Source organism: Barbus barbus (assembly GCF_936440315.1).
Source record: "Barbus barbus genome assembly, chromosome: 25".
NCBI classification, from domain to species: domain Eukaryota; kingdom Metazoa; phylum Chordata; class Actinopteri; order Cypriniformes; family Cyprinidae; genus Barbus; species Barbus barbus.
This window is the reverse complement of record NC_136753.1, coordinates 9,103,400-9,121,878: the sequence shown is the minus strand read 5'-3', so window position 1 is coordinate 9,121,878 and position 18,479 is coordinate 9,103,400. Positions and strand designations below refer to the sequence as shown.

Genomic DNA, 18,479 nt, shown 5'->3' with positions numbered 1-18,479 from the left:
TACCTTTATTCAATGAGCATTTTTCATCCTCTCACACTGAATATGGTTTTGTTCTTTTTTCTTTAGGGTCAAAAGGGTGAACCTGGCCTGATCGTAGACTCTAGTGGTAAACCCAATTACATGGGTGAGCTGGCTGGACAGCTGGTGAGAGACCTGTGGCTTTCATTCAGATAGATGAGTTTAGAGCAGAACTTTTAATTGATTTAGTTACTATCTGTGTTAGGGTGAACCAGGACCTCCAGGACCAGAGGGGCCTTTGGTGAGTTTTTGGCTTTTTCTCTTGCTGGGGTATACCCCACAGAAAAGCTATATTTTTACCTGCAAAATGTCCCTGCATCTATCTATCTAAGAAATGAATATTAAGAAATGCATTGATCATTATTAACACTGCTGATATTTCAAGGGTATATGTTCTAGATGATATATTGGTATATTTTTTACTCATTAGGGACCAGTTGGGCCACTTGGACCAAAAGGAGAAATAGGATTACCAGGCAGACCAGTGAGTAACTCCAAATCCAACAAGATTTTCTGAAGAAAGATTTTATCATAGAGTTTTGCAGTGACTGTCAGTAGCAACACATTAGCCAATATAATTCATCTAAACATATAGTTGGCTCCAAATGAAAAGTATATTTACTTTTTATTAAACTTTAATTAAACATTAATTTTTATTAATAAATTTTTATTTACTTTAAATTAACATATGCATTTGCTGTAAAATAATTATATACTTATTACATACAATTATAATATATACAATTGTATAATTATTACATTTATTATATAATTTATCTCACACGGTCTGTCTTTTTATATATACTAGCATCAAATTCAATTCAAGTCAAGTCAAATTTATTTGTATAGCACTTTTCACAATACACATTGTTTAAAAGCAGCTTAATAGAGATAATTGTAATTAAATATGGGGTATGCATTTCATTTCATTTAGTAATGTCTCTGATTTCAGGCAGAATTACTATATTGTGATATCCTTTCTTATTGTTGTTGAATATTACATATAGTGTGGTATGTAATGGTATGTTTAATAATCGGAGACCGTTAATCACAGAAACTCCAAATTTGGTAGGTTGATCTTAAATTATTACTCAGGCACACACAAAGGCTTCCTGCCATTTGTTCACTCTGAATTAAACTAGTACAGAAAATTCTATGGAGTTCCATTATGAATAGTTATTAAAATCATGTTTAACTGTAATTCAGCTTGGTCATTCCCAGCCATAATGGGCATGGTCTCCATTACTTAAATGGCCAGTAACACCAGTAAGAAGTTTTGTAATACATTGATTTTATAATGCAATTGTTTCTATTTGTCAGTCTAGGCACCAGACAAACATAAAAATGTCACTGTGTGGGTTCATTAGTCCAATCAGCTTGAATTTTTGAATGTAGTGTCTTTGTCCTACTTCTTTCTTCTTTCTCACATGCTAACTATCAAAAAGATGCTTAATACCTTGAAAAATATGAGCTTAGGTAAGATGCCTAAACCCTGATAATTGTTGCTTGCAGCTCATTTATTTTCTCTTTTATAACTTTTTTATTGAATATTATTATTTTTATGAGTTCATAACTTGGTATATTACTGATCATGCAATATTCTTTATCAAAAGGGTCGTCCTGGGCTAAATGGTAAAAAAGGAGCGAAAGGCGATTCAGGTGGAGGATACGGTTATGGATATCAGGTAAGTAATGAACAACTTATAACATTTATTTTGTTTTAATTGTTACTACAGAAGTGTGCATTATACTATATACAATACTACACATTTTAAACTGGTTTTAGGGACCCCCTGGGCCGCCTGGGCCACCTGGTCCTCCAGGACCTCCAGTTTCTGTGGGACGATATGATGTGAGTAATTAATGTTTTTAAAAAATATACAAGTACCTAATATCTTATGGGTTTGTTTGTTATAAAAAATAGTATTTGTACTGGCTCACAATATTTACTTTGAAGGGTTATGATGACGGCAGCTCAAGATTGCACCATGGTGAGTAAATAAATCTGATTTGTCAATTTCCAATCCATATCTGGTGTTATCACATTTCAGTTTAGTTTAGCATGAATATGTGTATAAGAATAATTGTTTGCGATGTGTGTTCTTACACCAAAGAATTCTTCAGAAGAATTTGTATATTACTTTGGATAAAACCATCTGCTAAATGAATAAATGTAAATATATCTCAAATTTCATTACCTCAGCTCTGAAAGGGGACAAGGGTGAAAGAGGAACACCTGGCATCCCTGGCTTGCCAGGTATGACACATCAAGCCTTTTTATAGAAACTGTTGAATAAAGATTCAGAACAGTAAATATATATATATTTTTTTCTAAACTATAAAATGGGAACATGATTTGAATGTCAACATTGTCTGTCATAGGTCTCACTACCACCTTTGACATTTATGCATTTAAGGTATGATGATTATAAATTATAGATGATTATAAAATTTAAATAAAATGTGTTTACATGTAATGTTCTGCTGAATATGTGCAGCACATGGAAATTGTACTTGATTTTGTAATATGTTATGCTGTAGCATGAGATGAAAGGGGAGCTCGGTCCTAAAGGACAGAAGGGAGAAGCAGGAGCAGGTTACTATGACCCTCAACATAGTGGAGCACAAGGTCCAGCCGGAAGACCTGGACCACCGGTGACAGCACAGACATAAAACAATCCTTCTTAGATTCTGAGTCAACTATTCTTTCTTGTAGAATAAATGTTTTGGGTTTTTTTTCATTATAGGGCCCTAGAGGAGAATCAATTATTGGGCCTCCAGGACGTCCAGGGCCTCCTGGAGCCCCAGGAATCGGTTATGATGGTCGCCCAGGTAGTCCTGGCGCACCAGGTCCACCTGGACCCCCGGGTTCGTTGCTGCCAGGTGCACACCGACCCTCACAAAGTAAGGAATTTACACACAGCCACTCACAAGTAAAAGATCTTTTGGGTGCCGAGAAATGCAGATTTGAACCTGACCTGTTTCATGTCCTCATCTAATTTATTTTCTCTCCCTTTTTACAGTCTTCTTTCAAACTTTCCTATCCAATAAATGCAAAAGCCAATAATTAAAAAGAGTTTGCCTTTTTATTTTAACACCTTGATCTGTTAGCAATCAGTATTCCTGGGCCTCCTGGACCTCCTGGACCCCCTGGACCTCCTGGACATTTAACTGGGGTGAGTTACTGTTACTACTTACTGTCTGTAGGCACATTGATGACATCTTTTCTAGTTAGTTGGTCTGTTATTTTTTCCTCAGGTCATGGTTTTGAGATCTGTTGACACCATGGCTGCAACAACTATCCGGTATCCAGAAGGCACACTAATCTATGTAAAAGACAACAGAGAACTTTATATGAGAGTACATGATGGCATCAGAGAAGTCATGGTAATTGTCTATTATTGTTTCTCCATCTTTATGTAAGAAGAGTGTAAACTTAAGCCTTATTTTGCTGTCCACACACACGCAAACAGCAGCACATATAAGAGTGATTGTGCTTAAAAACAAAGGTCCATTAGGTTGTGCACATGTGAGGAACACATCCATTCAAGCTCATAGTCAGTGGAGCATACTTTGAAAGGCTTTCACCCTCAAATGTGTACTATCGTAGGAGTGAAATGTGCAAAATTAAAGATACCTAGGACTTAATTTTTGCACAGACAACACCACATGCGTGAATGACTGAACATTTAAATAGAACAAGTAGAACAAATAGAACATTTTGCAGAATGCTAGCAGCATTTCTCAATCAGTGGGCATTTTCAAACCAATAGGCAAGTGGCTAAAGTGGTTAAAAACACCCTTTAAAAATGGCCACTAATTGGGAAACACCCAATTTGGTTTTGCAGAGACACAAGTATCAAATAGAAGGGTCATTCAGATTCACGGTTGCAAAGAAAAATGAGGGGCAATGTTAGCGTTTCACTTGAATGTCACAAAAGCACACCCAAAATTTAAATGAACAGCTGTATAGGCCTAATTGATTTACAAACAAGAAATTCTAACTACCTTTTTACAGATTGCTGAAAGCTACAGAAAATAGAAACAAATGGTTTGCTGTAATTCATAGAAACAACTGAAATCCAGGCCCCCAAACGTGTATTTGTACAGTAGTTGCTGTTTTGTATCATGCTTGTTGAATTTAGGGGTAAAATCATACCCTAGATTATGTTTTATTTGTTATTCATCAATTAAATATATGCCATCTTATATTCTGTGTAACTGTAAAGTTTTTGTCAGAGAAGTAAAAAAAAGATAGATAGATAGATAGATAGCTAGATAGATAGATAGATAGATAGATAGATAGATAGATAGATAGATAGATAGATAGATAGATAGATAGATAGATAGATAGATAGATAGATAGATAGATAGATAGATAGATAGATAGATAGATAGATAGATAGATATTTGCTGAAACATTATTATGCCTGATTTTTCTGGTTGCTTCATTTCAGCTTGGTGAATACACCCCATTCCCCAAGGGTCTGGTGAGTAACATAAAATGTACAGTATTTACTAATTAAGTAATTAATAAACCCTTGTATAATACACAAGCTACAAATCGAGGGCAAAAAAAAAACGTCACAAGGATTCCTACTGAAATGGCTGGATTTCGCACACAAAATTTCACCAAGCAATAGTAATTGTCGTATCTTAAGATGCAAGTTATGGGATCAATTATTGGTTTCTAGGATAACCAGATGGAAGCAGTGGAGCCTCCACAAGTGGTTCAGTACTCTCAGGATTATCCCACAACCTCTCCCCAACAAGGCCCTCCACAACCAGGAGCTCATTACCCTGTGCCACTTGATCCAAGACTTCAGCCATCATATGACCCACACCATAGAAATAAATTTCCACACTACTATTCTCCAACTGATCCACGACACTCTCCATCAATCGACTCAATTTACCAGCACCATCCTGATTCCAGAAAGCACATTCCCAGCAGCCGCCCAGATCATTCTGGCTATCCTGACAGCAGATATGAACGTACACACGACCACAGGCCTGTCATTCACGAGGCTAAGCTTCCAGCTCACACACACACATCAGGCCGTGCAGTAAGTACCTTATCATTATTGAGGTGTAATTGTGTGCTAGTCTGTTTTTCCTATACCCCATGACGAATTTCCTAATAACTGTAGTAGGAAGTAATCTGCAGCATACTGTAAACAATCATACTGCTAATGGACTTGCTGGAAGGCTTGCTTATAATAACAGCATTTACAAAAATTGTGTATAAAAAATGCAGAGTAAAAGAAGGTGACATTTATGCTACTCGAGCCTCAAGGAGAAAAAGTTGACAATTTATTTACAGCAGCATTTGTACAAATTTCAACTCGTACTATTATATGCTATCAACGGGAAGACCATGTGTAGGACCGTAGTGTAATTAAGATGAGAATGTATGTTACAGTAAACTTACACAGACATTATTGAAACTAACAAATATAACTTTATTTACTGTAATATTGAATATTTCACAAAAAAATTGATTTTGACTATAAATCATAAATGTAACACATCTATAACACATATTTTGTGTTTCCCTTCTTTAAAAATAGTAGAAGATAATAGGGGTTGAAAATAAAAGACGAGATTCACAAGGGAAGGGTAACACATTACAAGTAACTTGAGTTACGTAATCAGATTACTTTTTTTCAAGTAACTAGTAAATGAATGCCAGTTAAGTTTGTTTTCCCATATATTGACTAACAGCTCTCCTGTTCCCATGTTGAGAGAAATCGGGAGCATGTGCAGAGACGTGTGTGCGGTGTAAACATGATGGTTACTGTAGTTCTTGACTATAAATGTCAACATGCATTTACTCATCTCACTTGCACAATAACAGATTCAGTATTCCTCAAAATGCATAAAATAGCAGTATAATAACAGTGAAATGCAAACTCAGAATATGATGCAAACCTGCAATAATTAAATATGTTAATAATTTAATTTACATTTACTTCAGCCTGAGGCTTATTCATTTCACTTTTGGTGTGAAAGGCTTTTAAATATGCCATATATATATATATAATATATTAAAGCAAGCAAGCCCAGATGAGAAAAAAGCATGCAAAAGTAACGTAACACATTACTTTTCATAAAAAGTAACTAAGTAATGCAATTAGTTACTTTTTAGGGAGTGACTCAATATTGTAATGTATTACTTTTTAAAGTAAGTTCCCCAACACTGCAAGGGAAATCCACAACAGTGCTTGGTAAAACTAAAAAAGCTCTTGCCACAGAAGCTTTTGTGATATCAATGTCACATTAAATTAGCTTTAAATAGCCTTAAATTATTTTGCTGTCATACTCAAAAACGTAGAATCAATCATTTAGTGAGCAGAAGAGGCTTCTTTCAAAAACATTTTTCAAATTCTCACCGAACCCAAACTTTTGAACGGTAGTGTATAAAAAATATATATATTTTTAATAATTTTACAGTCCTCAACTGTGATTTATGTGATATATTAAAACATAGAGGTGATGTGTACATCTAATCAATATTGTTTGTAAAGCTTATTCTAAAAAATTTTGAATTTGTTCATAGAAAGTGCAGTTTGTATAATCTAAATTATTTGTAATCTTCTTGTAATGTAAACTACTTTTCTATCTGTCACCTGATTTTGTCACCAGTTACACCTGATTGCGCTCAACTCACCTCAGCTGGGCGACATGCAGGGTATTAAAGGTGTAGATCACCAGTGCTTCTTACAAGCCCAAGGCATTGGGCTCAAAGGAACGTTCAGGGCTTTCCTGTCATCCCGGTTACAGGATCTATACAGTATTGTTCGGCAGAACAACAGGGAGCTGATACCCATAGTCAATCTTCAAGTAAAATCCTTCCTTTGTCCACACACACACAACACTATTGTTTTACAGAATGTACTGCAGTCTCTTTAAAACGGTCTTTTACAGAGCTGTTTAATATGTTCACAGGATGAGGAATTATTCAGCAACTGGGAATCCATCTTTAGTGGCTCAGAAGGCAAGATGAATGATAATGTGCGCATCTATTCATTTGATGGTCGAGATGTTCTTGATGATGATGCCTGGTAAGGTCCAACACATATCCACAGCAAAAATTTTAACAGAACTGATTAGTCAGATTAATCCTTTTTTTTTTTTTTTTCTCTATAACCACTTTAATAGGCCAGAGAAGATGGTATGGCATGGATCAAGCACTCAAGGAAGCAGGCAGACAGACAGCTACTGTGAAACATGGCGAACAGGTAGTCAGGCCATCACTGGCATGGCTTCCTCTCTCCAAGAAGGCTACCTACTTCAGCAGTTGCCACATGGCTGCAGCAGCTCGTTCATCGTACTGTGCATTGAGAACAGCTACATTGCAAAGTGAACCAAAATTTTCCTTTAGTCACACCACAAACTGAAACTTAAGTGTTTTATGGTTGACAGTGATACTGTGTATGTTAGTTTACATGTATTTTAGATTAAAATTTACTATTTTTATGTATTAACTGCTGTGTGACAGCCATTTTTCAAAGCAAACAATTATATAACTTGCGTTTTACATCATAAACCTTACAACAAACACATTTTGTTATGAGAGAACATAAAATGAAATACTTGAGCATTTAAAAAGAAACAGATTAAAGCTAAATTCAGGGGGAAAATCGCTGTTTTGTTTTATATTTTTTAACAAAAATGTACATATTGTATTTTCACAAATAACAGGGCAGTATAGAACACCCTTAGGCAAAAACATAATTTTTAATAACTGTCTTTAAACTACTTTGTCATAACCATTTTCATTCACATTTGTATTTGATGTTATGTAAACATATCTATGTAACCTTTCTACATTTTTACTTTGCAACTCGGTAACATCAAACATTCCATGATGTAATGCAAAATGACTGGTTGACTTTCTCTATAGAAAGATGATGACTTTTAATAAAAATATGTAAATCATTGTTTTGTATTTATTTTGGTTTGGTTTTTACACATAACCTGAATAAAATTTTAAAGAGTTGCAGTTCTCTGTACTTTACAGCCTGCTGTATTCTACAGTTCAAATGTGACCACTAAAAATATCAGACATTATTACTTTTATTTTTACTGTATTTCAATGGCACTTACATTAATAAACAATTACAACCTCTGTTGTAAGCTTCTAAAAATTCTATAATATTTATTTGAGAAATAAGTCAATTGCTTGATACTGGCCTTACCCCAAATGTCTGAATGGTAGTGTATAGTATATACAGCAACATTGCTAGTCACTCCGTCTATTTGGCTCCCCCAATGAAAAGTCAACGCAAGCTGAACCATTGGTTTTGTTTCTGAATAGTCGTGACGTATGTCGTGAATGAATGTGTTTTTGAGTGAATGATTTATTGACTCGCTCATAATACACCAAAATAAATTTGTTGTAACCTGGAATGATGTTTCCATCTGCAAACACAGACAAGCATAACAAACAGTGATATAAATAGTGAACCTCCCAGTGCTGCTGGACTTTCTACCAGCAATCTTGTATAAAGAGTAAATAAAGTGATATTTAAAGATATTTAAAAAATTTCTTTGCTTCAGTTGATTTGTCTTGCTCACTGGATGCTGTAGGATATTAAGGCATATGTTCCTGTAATGCTGGTTTGAAACAATTGGAATTTTACAAAAATAAAAATACAAATTAAACATGTAAATGAAAATGACTTTATTGGTAAGAATTTATTTGTAATTAGACATGGTCTGGAATTCCTAATGTGATCACACTATAAAATATTCATAAAAAAACAGGTAGTAATTATTTTAAAATACAGTAGAACTAAGCAAGTGTCCTGTGAACAAACTTATCTTTGTGTGATATTTCTTTTATAGACGTTCTACAAAGCTAACACTGAGTAACTTACATTTCCATCAAAACATGGTCATTCACATATCTTGTTCCTTTGACAACGGCAAATATTTCCAAAAGCGCTAAAGCATCAAACTTTGTGTCAAGCAATGCACAGACTGAAGTGTTTATGAAGCCATTTCCCATCTCTGTTCCGTAACATTCTGTTATCACTCCGTGTCAGCAGCATGTTCTACTCCTGCTTACTGTCTGAGCTATCCAGGAGTTAAAGAAAACACTGACAAAAAAAAAATGTCCTTATGTAAAAAAAGGAAACAAAATTCCCCCAACCCTACCCAGCTTCCACTGGACAGCAATCAGATAACCAGATATAAGGACATATAATAAATATCAGCATTCCTTGATAACTGCTTGGCCAATCAATTTAGAGAACTGGAACTAAAGGCTGTACAGTAGTAATCATTAAAATTTCAATAATTAGCTGCAAATAATACTTCTGCTCTCACGGTACACTGTAGGCAAAAAGTAGTCCTATCAGAAGCTAGAAAGCCAAACTTGCCATGTTTGGCTTCCAATCATTCCTTACAAAAATGATTTTACATTCTTTGTTCACCCTAACAAAGACAACAATATGAAATGACAAAATAAAATAAAATCTCAATCCGAGACTACATTTTCCATTGGCATTCTATCCTAATGACAACCTCAACAATTATACTTACTTTTCACAAAATGCAATTAGATTTTGATGAGGTTTAAAAAACATCTAATGCTATTCCTAACAACTGGAAAAACAAAATAATTAAACAAAGGCTACTTTTACTTCAAAATCAGAACATTTTATTATTTTAAGTACCAGTTTAAGAGATGGAGAAACTCCACCTGTAGGCACAATTTCTTTGAATCTCATGTCTTAATGTTGGTTCCTTTATGTTCCATTGTGCCTTCACTAGCCGCTGTTGTCATGGGATTAAGTTCAGTGGGTATAGCTACTTCCATAGTCTTCTTCTGTGCTCTTTGATTGCGGTAATGACATGTGATGATAAAGGCACTACACCCCAGATAAACCACAGTCAGCAGAGTGAAGTAAAAGAAATAAACTAAAAACTGCAAGAGAAGGAGAGAAACAGAATCAGGCCAAAATCTGAAGTGAAGTGACATACTGCCAAGTATGGTGACCCATACTCGGAATTCGTGCTCTGCATTTAACCCATCCAACGTGCACACACACAGCAGTGAACACACACACACCGTGAACATACACCCGGAGCAGTGGGCAGCCATTTATGCTGCGGCGCCCAGGGAGCAGTTGGGGGTTCGGTGCCTTGCTCAAGGGCACCTCAGTCGTGGTATTGAGGGTGGAGAGAGCGCTGAACATTCACTTCCCCCACCTACAATCCCTGCCGGCCCGAGACTCGAGCCTGCAACCTTTGGATTACGAGTCCGACTCTCTAACCATTAGGCCACGACCCCCCCCCCCCCCCCCCACAATGCAGAAATCTTTCTGCATTGTAATGTTATAATATAAAGGGAAACTTTCTGCATTGTAACATTACTGTACTTTCTTCTTCGATTAACAAGTTGGTGGTATCCATAACTGGTCCTGTTTTTCTGTGTAACTATTAACTGAAGTCGATCTAGAAAATTACACACCTGAGAATGAACATTCAAAGCCAATCCCCTCTTATCTGCTACAATGATAGTGATGATCGTTTTCAGCACTGTTCCAAGAAAAGTGTTCACTCCAAACACCAAAGCACACAGTTCTTTAGTGAGAGAGGAGGCAATCTGGAAACTGAGAAGAAAAATACAAAATCAGTTATTTAGGAACAAAATACAGAGAACTGATGCATTTATTTTTCTTTGTTTTATTTAGTTTTAGTTCCATCACAAGCTCCACATGTGGCAAACTACAACAAGCTTGAACTTCAAAGCAAAGTTCTTGCTCTCCATGAAATAAGCTAATGTTTTCACAGGTGCATGCACATCTGCTTTTAAAACAGTGACTTTGAAACACTGAATGCAATGTGTGCCCGTGTTGTTTAATAAGATAAGACATATAAAAATATTTTAAATAATAAAAATAAATCAATAAATAGGTTTATATAACTCACATGGCGATTGGCACCAAGAACTGGTAGAAGCCTCTGAACAGGGCATATGCCACATAGCAAACCCAAATGTTATCTGTGGTGCCCATGAGAAGCAATAGACCGGCCTGTGCTGCAGTGATCAATCCAATCACCAGTTCAGACCAAAGATTCCATCGAATTTTCACATAGCCTGCCACAAATGATGTGATTGCACCTACGGAGCACATAAAGTGTGATTGTCATGTATGTAGCAATTTACTTAAAAGGGAATTGTATATAAATAATTAAAATTAATTATGATTAATTACAATTATTTATATCAGCTGACAGTAATAACTGTAGCAGAATTAAATTCCCATCAACTGATCTGTCCGTCCAGCGAACATTCAGTGCAAGTCCGTATCAACTCTAAGAAAGGATATTTCCTTGGCCACAGGAAATACTTTCCTATTAATGCATTACAGCATGTAGCGAGGGTCAAAATCGTAGAGACATTTAATTTGCAAGGCAGAACCAGAAACTCGTAATTTGTGCACACAACTTTTATTAACCCTTTAGGCACCAGGGTTTTTTTTTTAAATGCTGGATTTTGACATCAAGATTTCAAAAGCTTGGGGCTTGAAAGGGCTTAAAGATAGAGATCTACGGTAAATTAGAAAAATGTTGGGCATGACCTAAGGTTTATGTGGGGTGTAAATATACTCATCTAATTTGCATATTATGACGTCATCAGGGGGCGGCCCTCTTGAATTTCATAATATTCAGGAAATAGTAGATATTGAATTGATGTCTGAACTTATTTGCATGTTTTTTTTTTCATCGTCATTCCAAATTATCAGAAAAGAGGAAACCAACAATAAAACGGTAATATTTAATCAGTAATATTCAAGAAATAATAGATATTGAATGGATGTTTGGATGTAATGATTCTTCCAGGTAGAGAGTGTAAAAAGAGCTAAGAAAGAGATCTGCTGAGGTCCGAGGAGCTTTGGTTGAATGGAAAGACAAGGCCGCAAGGCCTGGCACAAAACTTAAAGTGTTCAGTTTTAGCTCACATCTTCCTCATCCTCTTAGGATCTAACAGAACCGCAGACTGCGAGGGGCGTCACTGAAGTGAGAGCCTTATCTGATATAGAGGTCACACCTCTGAGGTGTCAAAGAGCCAATGGTGACTTGAACTTTTGGAGGGAAAGTTTACGACTCTTTGTCTCCATGCATGGTAATTTGCATATGAACTGGATTGGAAGTTGATATACAAACTATTAAAGATTCCTAGAACACTTATATGTTGTATAGGTATCGACATATAATATACACTCTCAATTAGATCATCGAAGACGAACTGATAGAGACCAAACATAGTATAAGTGAGTTAATATTAACTAGTGTTCTATCATAAGCATGCATAAAGCAGGATACAGTACACAAGAACATATACAAGAACAGTAATAATATACACAATGACCTAAAGATGTGTGTGTTCATTCAAAGAAGGTTGTTCTATTAATTAATTAGAGAAGAGTCAATTTTTATGGCCTAACTTCTCTTTTTCCAAAGGGAAAATTAAGTGTGTTGCTCTGCCCGCATTCCTTTGAGTTAATAAACAAGTGTTATCAGATGGGTTGCCATGGAACCAGGGGCCTGGAGTCATTGACAGACATACCAGCACCCAGTATGTGTATTGGGTGTGGGGAGGGGGGTCTGTGATCATTTGTTAATCTAATAACTAATTGATTTGTTAAATCAAATGCAAAATTGTGTGTCTGATTGGTCCAAATGCTACATGTAATACTCATGCAATGCTGATTAACAAACATTTCTTCTCACTAAATCGAGTTTAGTACCACTTTAGAGTGGGCGGGATTATTCATGTGTCGTTATAGTTGTGCCCTCTATTGCCGTGACTCCTGAAAAACTTTTTAATTCTGCGTCGCTCCATCACGCACCTCGGCTATCAATGAGAGGAACATCTGTACTTCCTCAGACAGCGAAACAGACATTTTTTGGTTGTTTAAAAAAGGTGCGCTCATTCAAAACAGTTGCGTTCGATCCTTCGCTGGCTGTGCTGATTTAAATCTAGCGGGTCTGTTGTGTCTCATGCTGAAAGTTCAGTGACGCAGGCAGTGACGATTTTCTCTGGCCAATCAGTGATCCGCAGATTTTAAACGTCATGTTTTGGTAACAGTACGGCTCGCTTGGAACCTCGGCCAAAGTGGTACTAAAAAAAGTACCAGGTACTGTTCCCAGTAGAAAACCCGCCAAAAGTGAGCTGTACTGAACCGTGCCGTGCCGTACTATGCAGCGGAAAAGCGCCATAAATGTCTTTGGGTTTACTTGGAAGAAACTCCAATAAGGAATAAGCAATCCTGATTTCTATGTTGTTTTATGTTTTCCAAGCATGTGTCATGCCAAGGTTCAAAGGTTGAGGAACATGAACTTTGCTAGTTCTCACCAAATAGTAAACCATCTTGTATAATGTAAACCTTAATTATTTTAAAATCACGTGGAGATCAAACTTTAAGATCATATTAAAAAAACAACTGCAGGTCACAACGACCTGTCAAATCCATTGAGAACACTGATAGTGAAATTGAAATTCTGGCCAGTACAAATATGCAGATTAATATTTTCATGTTTTGGCCGATAACTAATAAATGTCTGTTATTATAAATTTATACTATTTGTTAAATGAGAGAGCAAGACAGATTGAAAACTACAACAAACAAATCTAATACTGTATAAATATTCTGTCTGCTAAAGTGGACCACAAAACCAGCCATAAGGGTAAAATGTATTTATTTACATCATCTGAAAGCTGAATAAGTAAGTTTTCCATTGATGTATGGTTTGTTATGATAGGACAATATTTGGCCGAGATACAACTGTTTGAAAATCTGGAATCTGAGGGTGCAAATAATCTAAATATGAGAAAATTGCCTTAGCAATGCATATTACAAAATATGTTTTGACATATTTATAGTAGGAAATTTACTAATTATCTTCATAAAACATGATCTTTACTTATCCTAATGATTTTTGGCATAAAAAAAATATATATATAAAAGATAATTTTGACCCATACAATGTATTGTTGGCTATTGCTACAAATATACCTGTGCTACTTATGACTGGTTTTGTGGTCCAGGGTCACATATAACGTATATCCAATACATTGTATATCTATATTCATGACCATTGCTAAATCAGTCTTTAAGTGACATCTACTCTGAAATTAATGAACAGTTGGTAAGCAAGAAAACAAGTCTCTTGTATGTTCTTCTGCTTTCCTATAGCTCAAATAGTAGAGCATGGCAGTAGCAACGCCAAGGTCATGGGTTCGATTCCCAGGGAAAGCAAGAGCTGATAAAATGTAAAAAAAAAAAAAAAAAAAAAAAAAAAAAAACTGTAACTTGAATGCAATGTAAGTCGCTTTGGATAAAAGCGTCTGCTAAATGCATAAATGTAAATGTTCTGCCAACAACCGGTTCATTTATTTGCTTACAAAAACAGAGTGAATGCTACTTATTTAAAGTCTGACTTTGTGGTTGAGATTGTCAGTATTTTTTATTTTTATTTTTAAGACACTTTTTTTTGGAAACTATGGCAACTACAGCACACTAAAATCCATCTTACCTAATAAGGTAGAGGCAGCTTCAACCGCTCCGTTGTAAACATGTTTGTTCTCTGTAGCAGGGTAGACTTTATTCCACAGGATGTGCACATAAAATAGTACTAAATAGTAACCAGTGGAGTTGAACACCCACCACAAGCTCCAAAGCCTTAAATTGGGTACTTTCACTACATTTTTTAACTCCTTCAGCATCTGAAGAAACACTGAATTTGTCCAGGATGGGGATTTGTGGTTACTGCCTTGTGCTGCCACACCTCCATCATTCTCCTTAGGCTTCATTCTGGCCAATTCTGATTGAACTGCTTCCTTCCTTTCCTCTTCCAGACGTGCTTGGTTGAAAAACAAGCTACGTTTGGGCCATGGCAGGCATAAGGACAAGAGAAACCCAAATGTGACAAACCCCAGAGAGACTCCACTTAACGTCCTGTACGATACATCTCCTAGTGACACGCATATCTGACCCAGCACAGAGCTCGTGAAGACTCCCATGAGCACAGATGAGCGGGAATAGCCGGCTACACGCTGGTAAACAGTCGCTGGTACTAGCGAGAAAATGTACGAGGAGTATGCCACACGGGCAGCCATGGTGATGCCATAAAAGAACTCCATAAACTGCATCTCCAGCAATGAGTTTCCCAAAAGCAGCAAGAGCCAAATGGAAACATGACTCAAGCTCTGAAGGATCAGCACAGGTTTGTAGCGTAGGTAATCTGTCAGCAGAAAAACAGGCACCAGCACGGCCATATAAGAATATGTGAGGACTGGGTTGATTTCATTGGTGACCTGTAAAAACCATAGAAAGCCATTATTACACGGGGTAGACAAAGCAGAGATAATTGCACCGCGCAATAAACGTAATAACAGACAATGCACTTACCTCCACCACGAGGAATGTACAGTGTGAAATGTCAGATTATAAATACTTAAATTGTTAATCCCAGGTAAAGCATGAACATTGTGAAAAAAGATAACCCTTTGCTTAGAATGACCCAGCCCTTCTGTATGTCATCTGAAATTAGGGTAGTGCACATGGAGAACACATGGTATCCCAAAATATACTTCATATAATTGTTCAAATGTGGAAAAGGGGTTGATTTTGAACTACAGTTTTAGCCCATATAAAAAGTGAATCTTTGGGGTGACTGAAATATGTATTTTCCTTATGTCACTGTTAAAGCCCATCATTCATAAAATGAGGATGTGTTTTGTACTGGATAACATTATTACAACATAACAAAATAAACCCAAACAAATGATCAATACACTGCCTAATGCATAACTTAGACATACATTTAGTTACCTAAGCAAGGAGACTGAAAAAAATGTGTCTTGGTTTTGTCTAATAAGATCAGACACACATATGACACATGAATGTAACAGCTTTTAGGTGTCCTTTTATTTACTAAAATGTAATAATATGTAACGTGAAAGAGAATGTGGGCTAAACAGAAGTGTTTTAATCCTTGAGACAAACACTGGGCTAAAAACAAGTCAAAACAGGCACCTACTGTAATCTATTTTGCAGTATTTAACAGTGGAAAATTCCCATACAGATATTCTCTGCATGTGGTTGACTAATTGCATGGTTTACTAACCTTATTTTAAAAAAACCCAGTTAGAGCCTGATAAGATCAGTACATTGAGTGCAAATTCATTTGAGGGTTTACAAGCGTTTACAAAAAAGTAATCTTATAATTCATAAATCCACATATAATAAGTCAGCATGATTGTTTCAGTCCCTCCTCAAAGCAGATCTGACCCACTTTGGAGGAATGTGAACTCTGACCACATTCACATGGCTTGCCAGACCCCAGTAGCTGTCAGAGTTGGAAAACTCACAGTCATGTGTCAACTCGATATTGGGAAAATAAATAAATACATACTATAGTTGGGAAAAACAGTCTCTCACATTTGAATGTTTACAAAATATATGTATATATATATTTTTTTAAACTTTGCAGTATAATTTAGCAAGATTGAATGATTTTATATTTTAAATGTGCATTTTGTTTTCTCCCACAAACTTAGAAAAAGATTACAATAAAAGTAGAATAGCACCACACCTGTTCTCTAGTGAAGTTCTTCTCTGCACTGAGCAGGTATGGTGTGATAAACGGCTCTCCAGGCTTCAGCTGCACCATGAAGCCATAGAAGCAAAGATAAACTACGGGCCCTATCCAGGTTCTGGTCTTCTGTGTTTGGGTTTCCAGATCTTCCTTGGTTTCATGGATGACCGGCTCTGGAGCCACGTTTTCCACAGTGTGTCCATTGCCATCAGTCCTCATGTCCTCCTTAGCATCCTCAGTCCTTTCATTGCATGTAATCACTTCCACCATATTATAGCAATAATGATGCTGTAAAGCTTAACTATTTAATGATGTACAAAATACAAAAGGTACGTTGATCCTCAAAGTTAATAGCTGAAGGCTTAGCAGTGTTCACAGACCGACAACAACCAAGCGACTGCACAAGCCAGTAAATCCTAAAGCATGTGTGGTGTTAACTATTACTGGGGGCTGAGAGGAAACTTTCATAATGATACAGCAATGTGTTAAACAGCTACAAGCGGACATTTTCTGTGTGTAGGCATTCACCTTTGTCCAACTTCCAACACAGTCGATGATTAAAAATTACTACCTTACTGGACTGCACTTTTTTATTCTGTAAAGAAGCACAAAACAAATCCAATTGTTATATGGCAAATATGCACTCTAATGAGCATAGTTGTACATAATCTAGTCATTTATTTTATTGTGTCTTATACTAAATAAGAAATAGACTTTTAACAATATATCAAACTGACATCTCTATTAGAACACAGTTTGCAAACATGTGCTCTTGCATCTTGTACCTGAGTGAACTCACATTTTCCACAACTCAAATGTCTACCAGTGCAATGTCAGCTCTTACACACATCTCATGACTACGTCTGCTTGTTCATGGATAACAATGTGTCGCAGTCTCTTAATGTTGTTTGCACATAATCCCACCAATATTCAAGTACGGCTCGTGTTTCGCGTTAAACTTGCCTGTTGCTTTCCTGTGGTCAAATTTAATCCTTTCTTGCTGAGGCTGACGAAGAGCTAATAATCTATGTTACTTAAAATATTATAGTGGAAGTTATTTAAGCGACAACAACGCGACAGACTTTAATCCATCGGCATGGGATAACCAGACGTCCCAGATATGTCACTGAAAGCAGTTGTCAAAAATCCACGAGCCTGCAGTTGTGCGCGCCCAATGATCCATGGTCTGCGCATGCGCACCGGATGTTTATCTTAAGTTTATGAACGAATCGTTCTTTAAAAGAATCTCTTTAATGAACACCTATGGAACATTTCACAAAACCGGTCCAAATGATTAAGTCTCGAGTCAACTGAGCCGATGTTCAGTGTCTCTGGGAGTTTAATCCTTACGTCCACAAAATATCTTTATTTTTTGTCAAAAGAGAGCTGTTCAATTGTATAAGCCAATCCGAAAGACTAATTTGCCACGGGTGTTTTGAGAATTTCTAATTGGAAGCGTTTATCTGCAACATGAATTCTGTACAGTTGTCTCTAGGCATGCACCTAAAAGATAAAAACAATTCAGAATGTTACAAAATGTGAATGTAGCTTGTGTAATGTGTTATGATGCTGTGCCAAAGGAGGGCGCTCCAAGTATGGTCTAGTCCTTGTTGTATATCCGTTGTTTTCTGTAAAGCAGAGATGGAATGTGTTAGGATGTCTTACCAACAGAGGGCACTCCAGGGTGCGTAAAATAAATATATCTGAGCACCACTAGGGGATCTTTATAAACATGGTCAAACATGGGGTGGGGGCTCAATTTTTATAGTTGGAATGTTGTGAAGCACCATGTACTCTGTGGAACCTACTTTTGTGGGCCAGGTTAAAGTTTAGCAAAGGAGTGA

General features: G+C 36.5%; 2 protein-coding genes across 8 annotated transcripts in view; one reads left to right on the top strand and one right to left on the bottom strand.

The window, feature by feature from the left end:
• The window catches only part of col18a1b (collagen type XVIII alpha 1 chain b), a 39,306-nt gene extending 31,143 nt beyond the window's left edge, over positions 1 to 8,163 (top strand). For all 6 annotated transcript variants that reach the window (XM_079377120.1, XM_079377121.1, XM_079377118.1 and 3 more), the window contains 17 exons: positions 67 to 144; positions 224 to 259; positions 449 to 502; positions 1,632 to 1,703; positions 1,805 to 1,870; positions 1,976 to 2,009; positions 2,222 to 2,275; positions 2,401 to 2,435; positions 2,560 to 2,673; positions 2,766 to 2,922; positions 3,130 to 3,194; positions 3,277 to 3,405; positions 4,476 to 4,508; positions 4,713 to 5,084; positions 6,664 to 6,861; positions 6,967 to 7,082; positions 7,180 to 8,163. In XM_079377120.1, the coding sequence (XP_079233246.1) occupies positions 67 to 144; positions 224 to 259; positions 449 to 502; positions 1,632 to 1,703; positions 1,805 to 1,870; positions 1,976 to 2,009; positions 2,222 to 2,275; positions 2,401 to 2,435; positions 2,560 to 2,673; positions 2,766 to 2,922; positions 3,130 to 3,194; positions 3,277 to 3,405; positions 4,476 to 4,508; positions 4,713 to 5,084; positions 6,664 to 6,861; positions 6,967 to 7,082; positions 7,180 to 7,384 (1,818 nt within the window). In that variant the 3' untranslated portion in view covers positions 7,385 to 8,163. The remainder of the gene's footprint in view (positions 1 to 66; positions 145 to 223; positions 260 to 448; positions 503 to 1,631; positions 1,704 to 1,804; positions 1,871 to 1,975; positions 2,010 to 2,221; positions 2,276 to 2,400; positions 2,436 to 2,559; positions 2,674 to 2,765; positions 2,923 to 3,129; positions 3,195 to 3,276; positions 3,406 to 4,475; positions 4,509 to 4,712; positions 5,085 to 6,663; positions 6,862 to 6,966; positions 7,083 to 7,179) is intronic.
• Positions 8,164 to 8,699: 536 nt separating this feature from the next.
• On the bottom strand, positions 8,700 to 17,829 carry LOC306845064 (reduced folate transporter-like). 2 transcript variants are annotated; one of them, XM_079377618.1, is made up of 6 exons: positions 17,599 to 17,829; positions 16,633 to 17,230; positions 14,572 to 15,352; positions 10,960 to 11,152; positions 10,499 to 10,640; positions 8,700 to 9,952 (listed from the first exon to the last, which is right to left on the bottom strand). In XM_079377618.1, exons 2-6 carry the CDS (start codon positions 16,903 to 16,905, stop codon positions 9,752 to 9,754), a joined length of 1,590 nt encoding a protein of 529 aa, XP_079233744.1. In that variant the 5' UTR covers positions 16,906 to 17,230; positions 17,599 to 17,829; the 3' UTR covers positions 8,700 to 9,751. The 2 variants fall into 2 exon arrangements, with proteins under 2 accessions (XP_079233744.1, XP_079233745.1); XM_079377619.1 differs by having other exon boundaries at positions 17,435 to 17,823.
• Between the last annotated feature and the right edge of the window lie 650 nt (positions 17,830 to 18,479).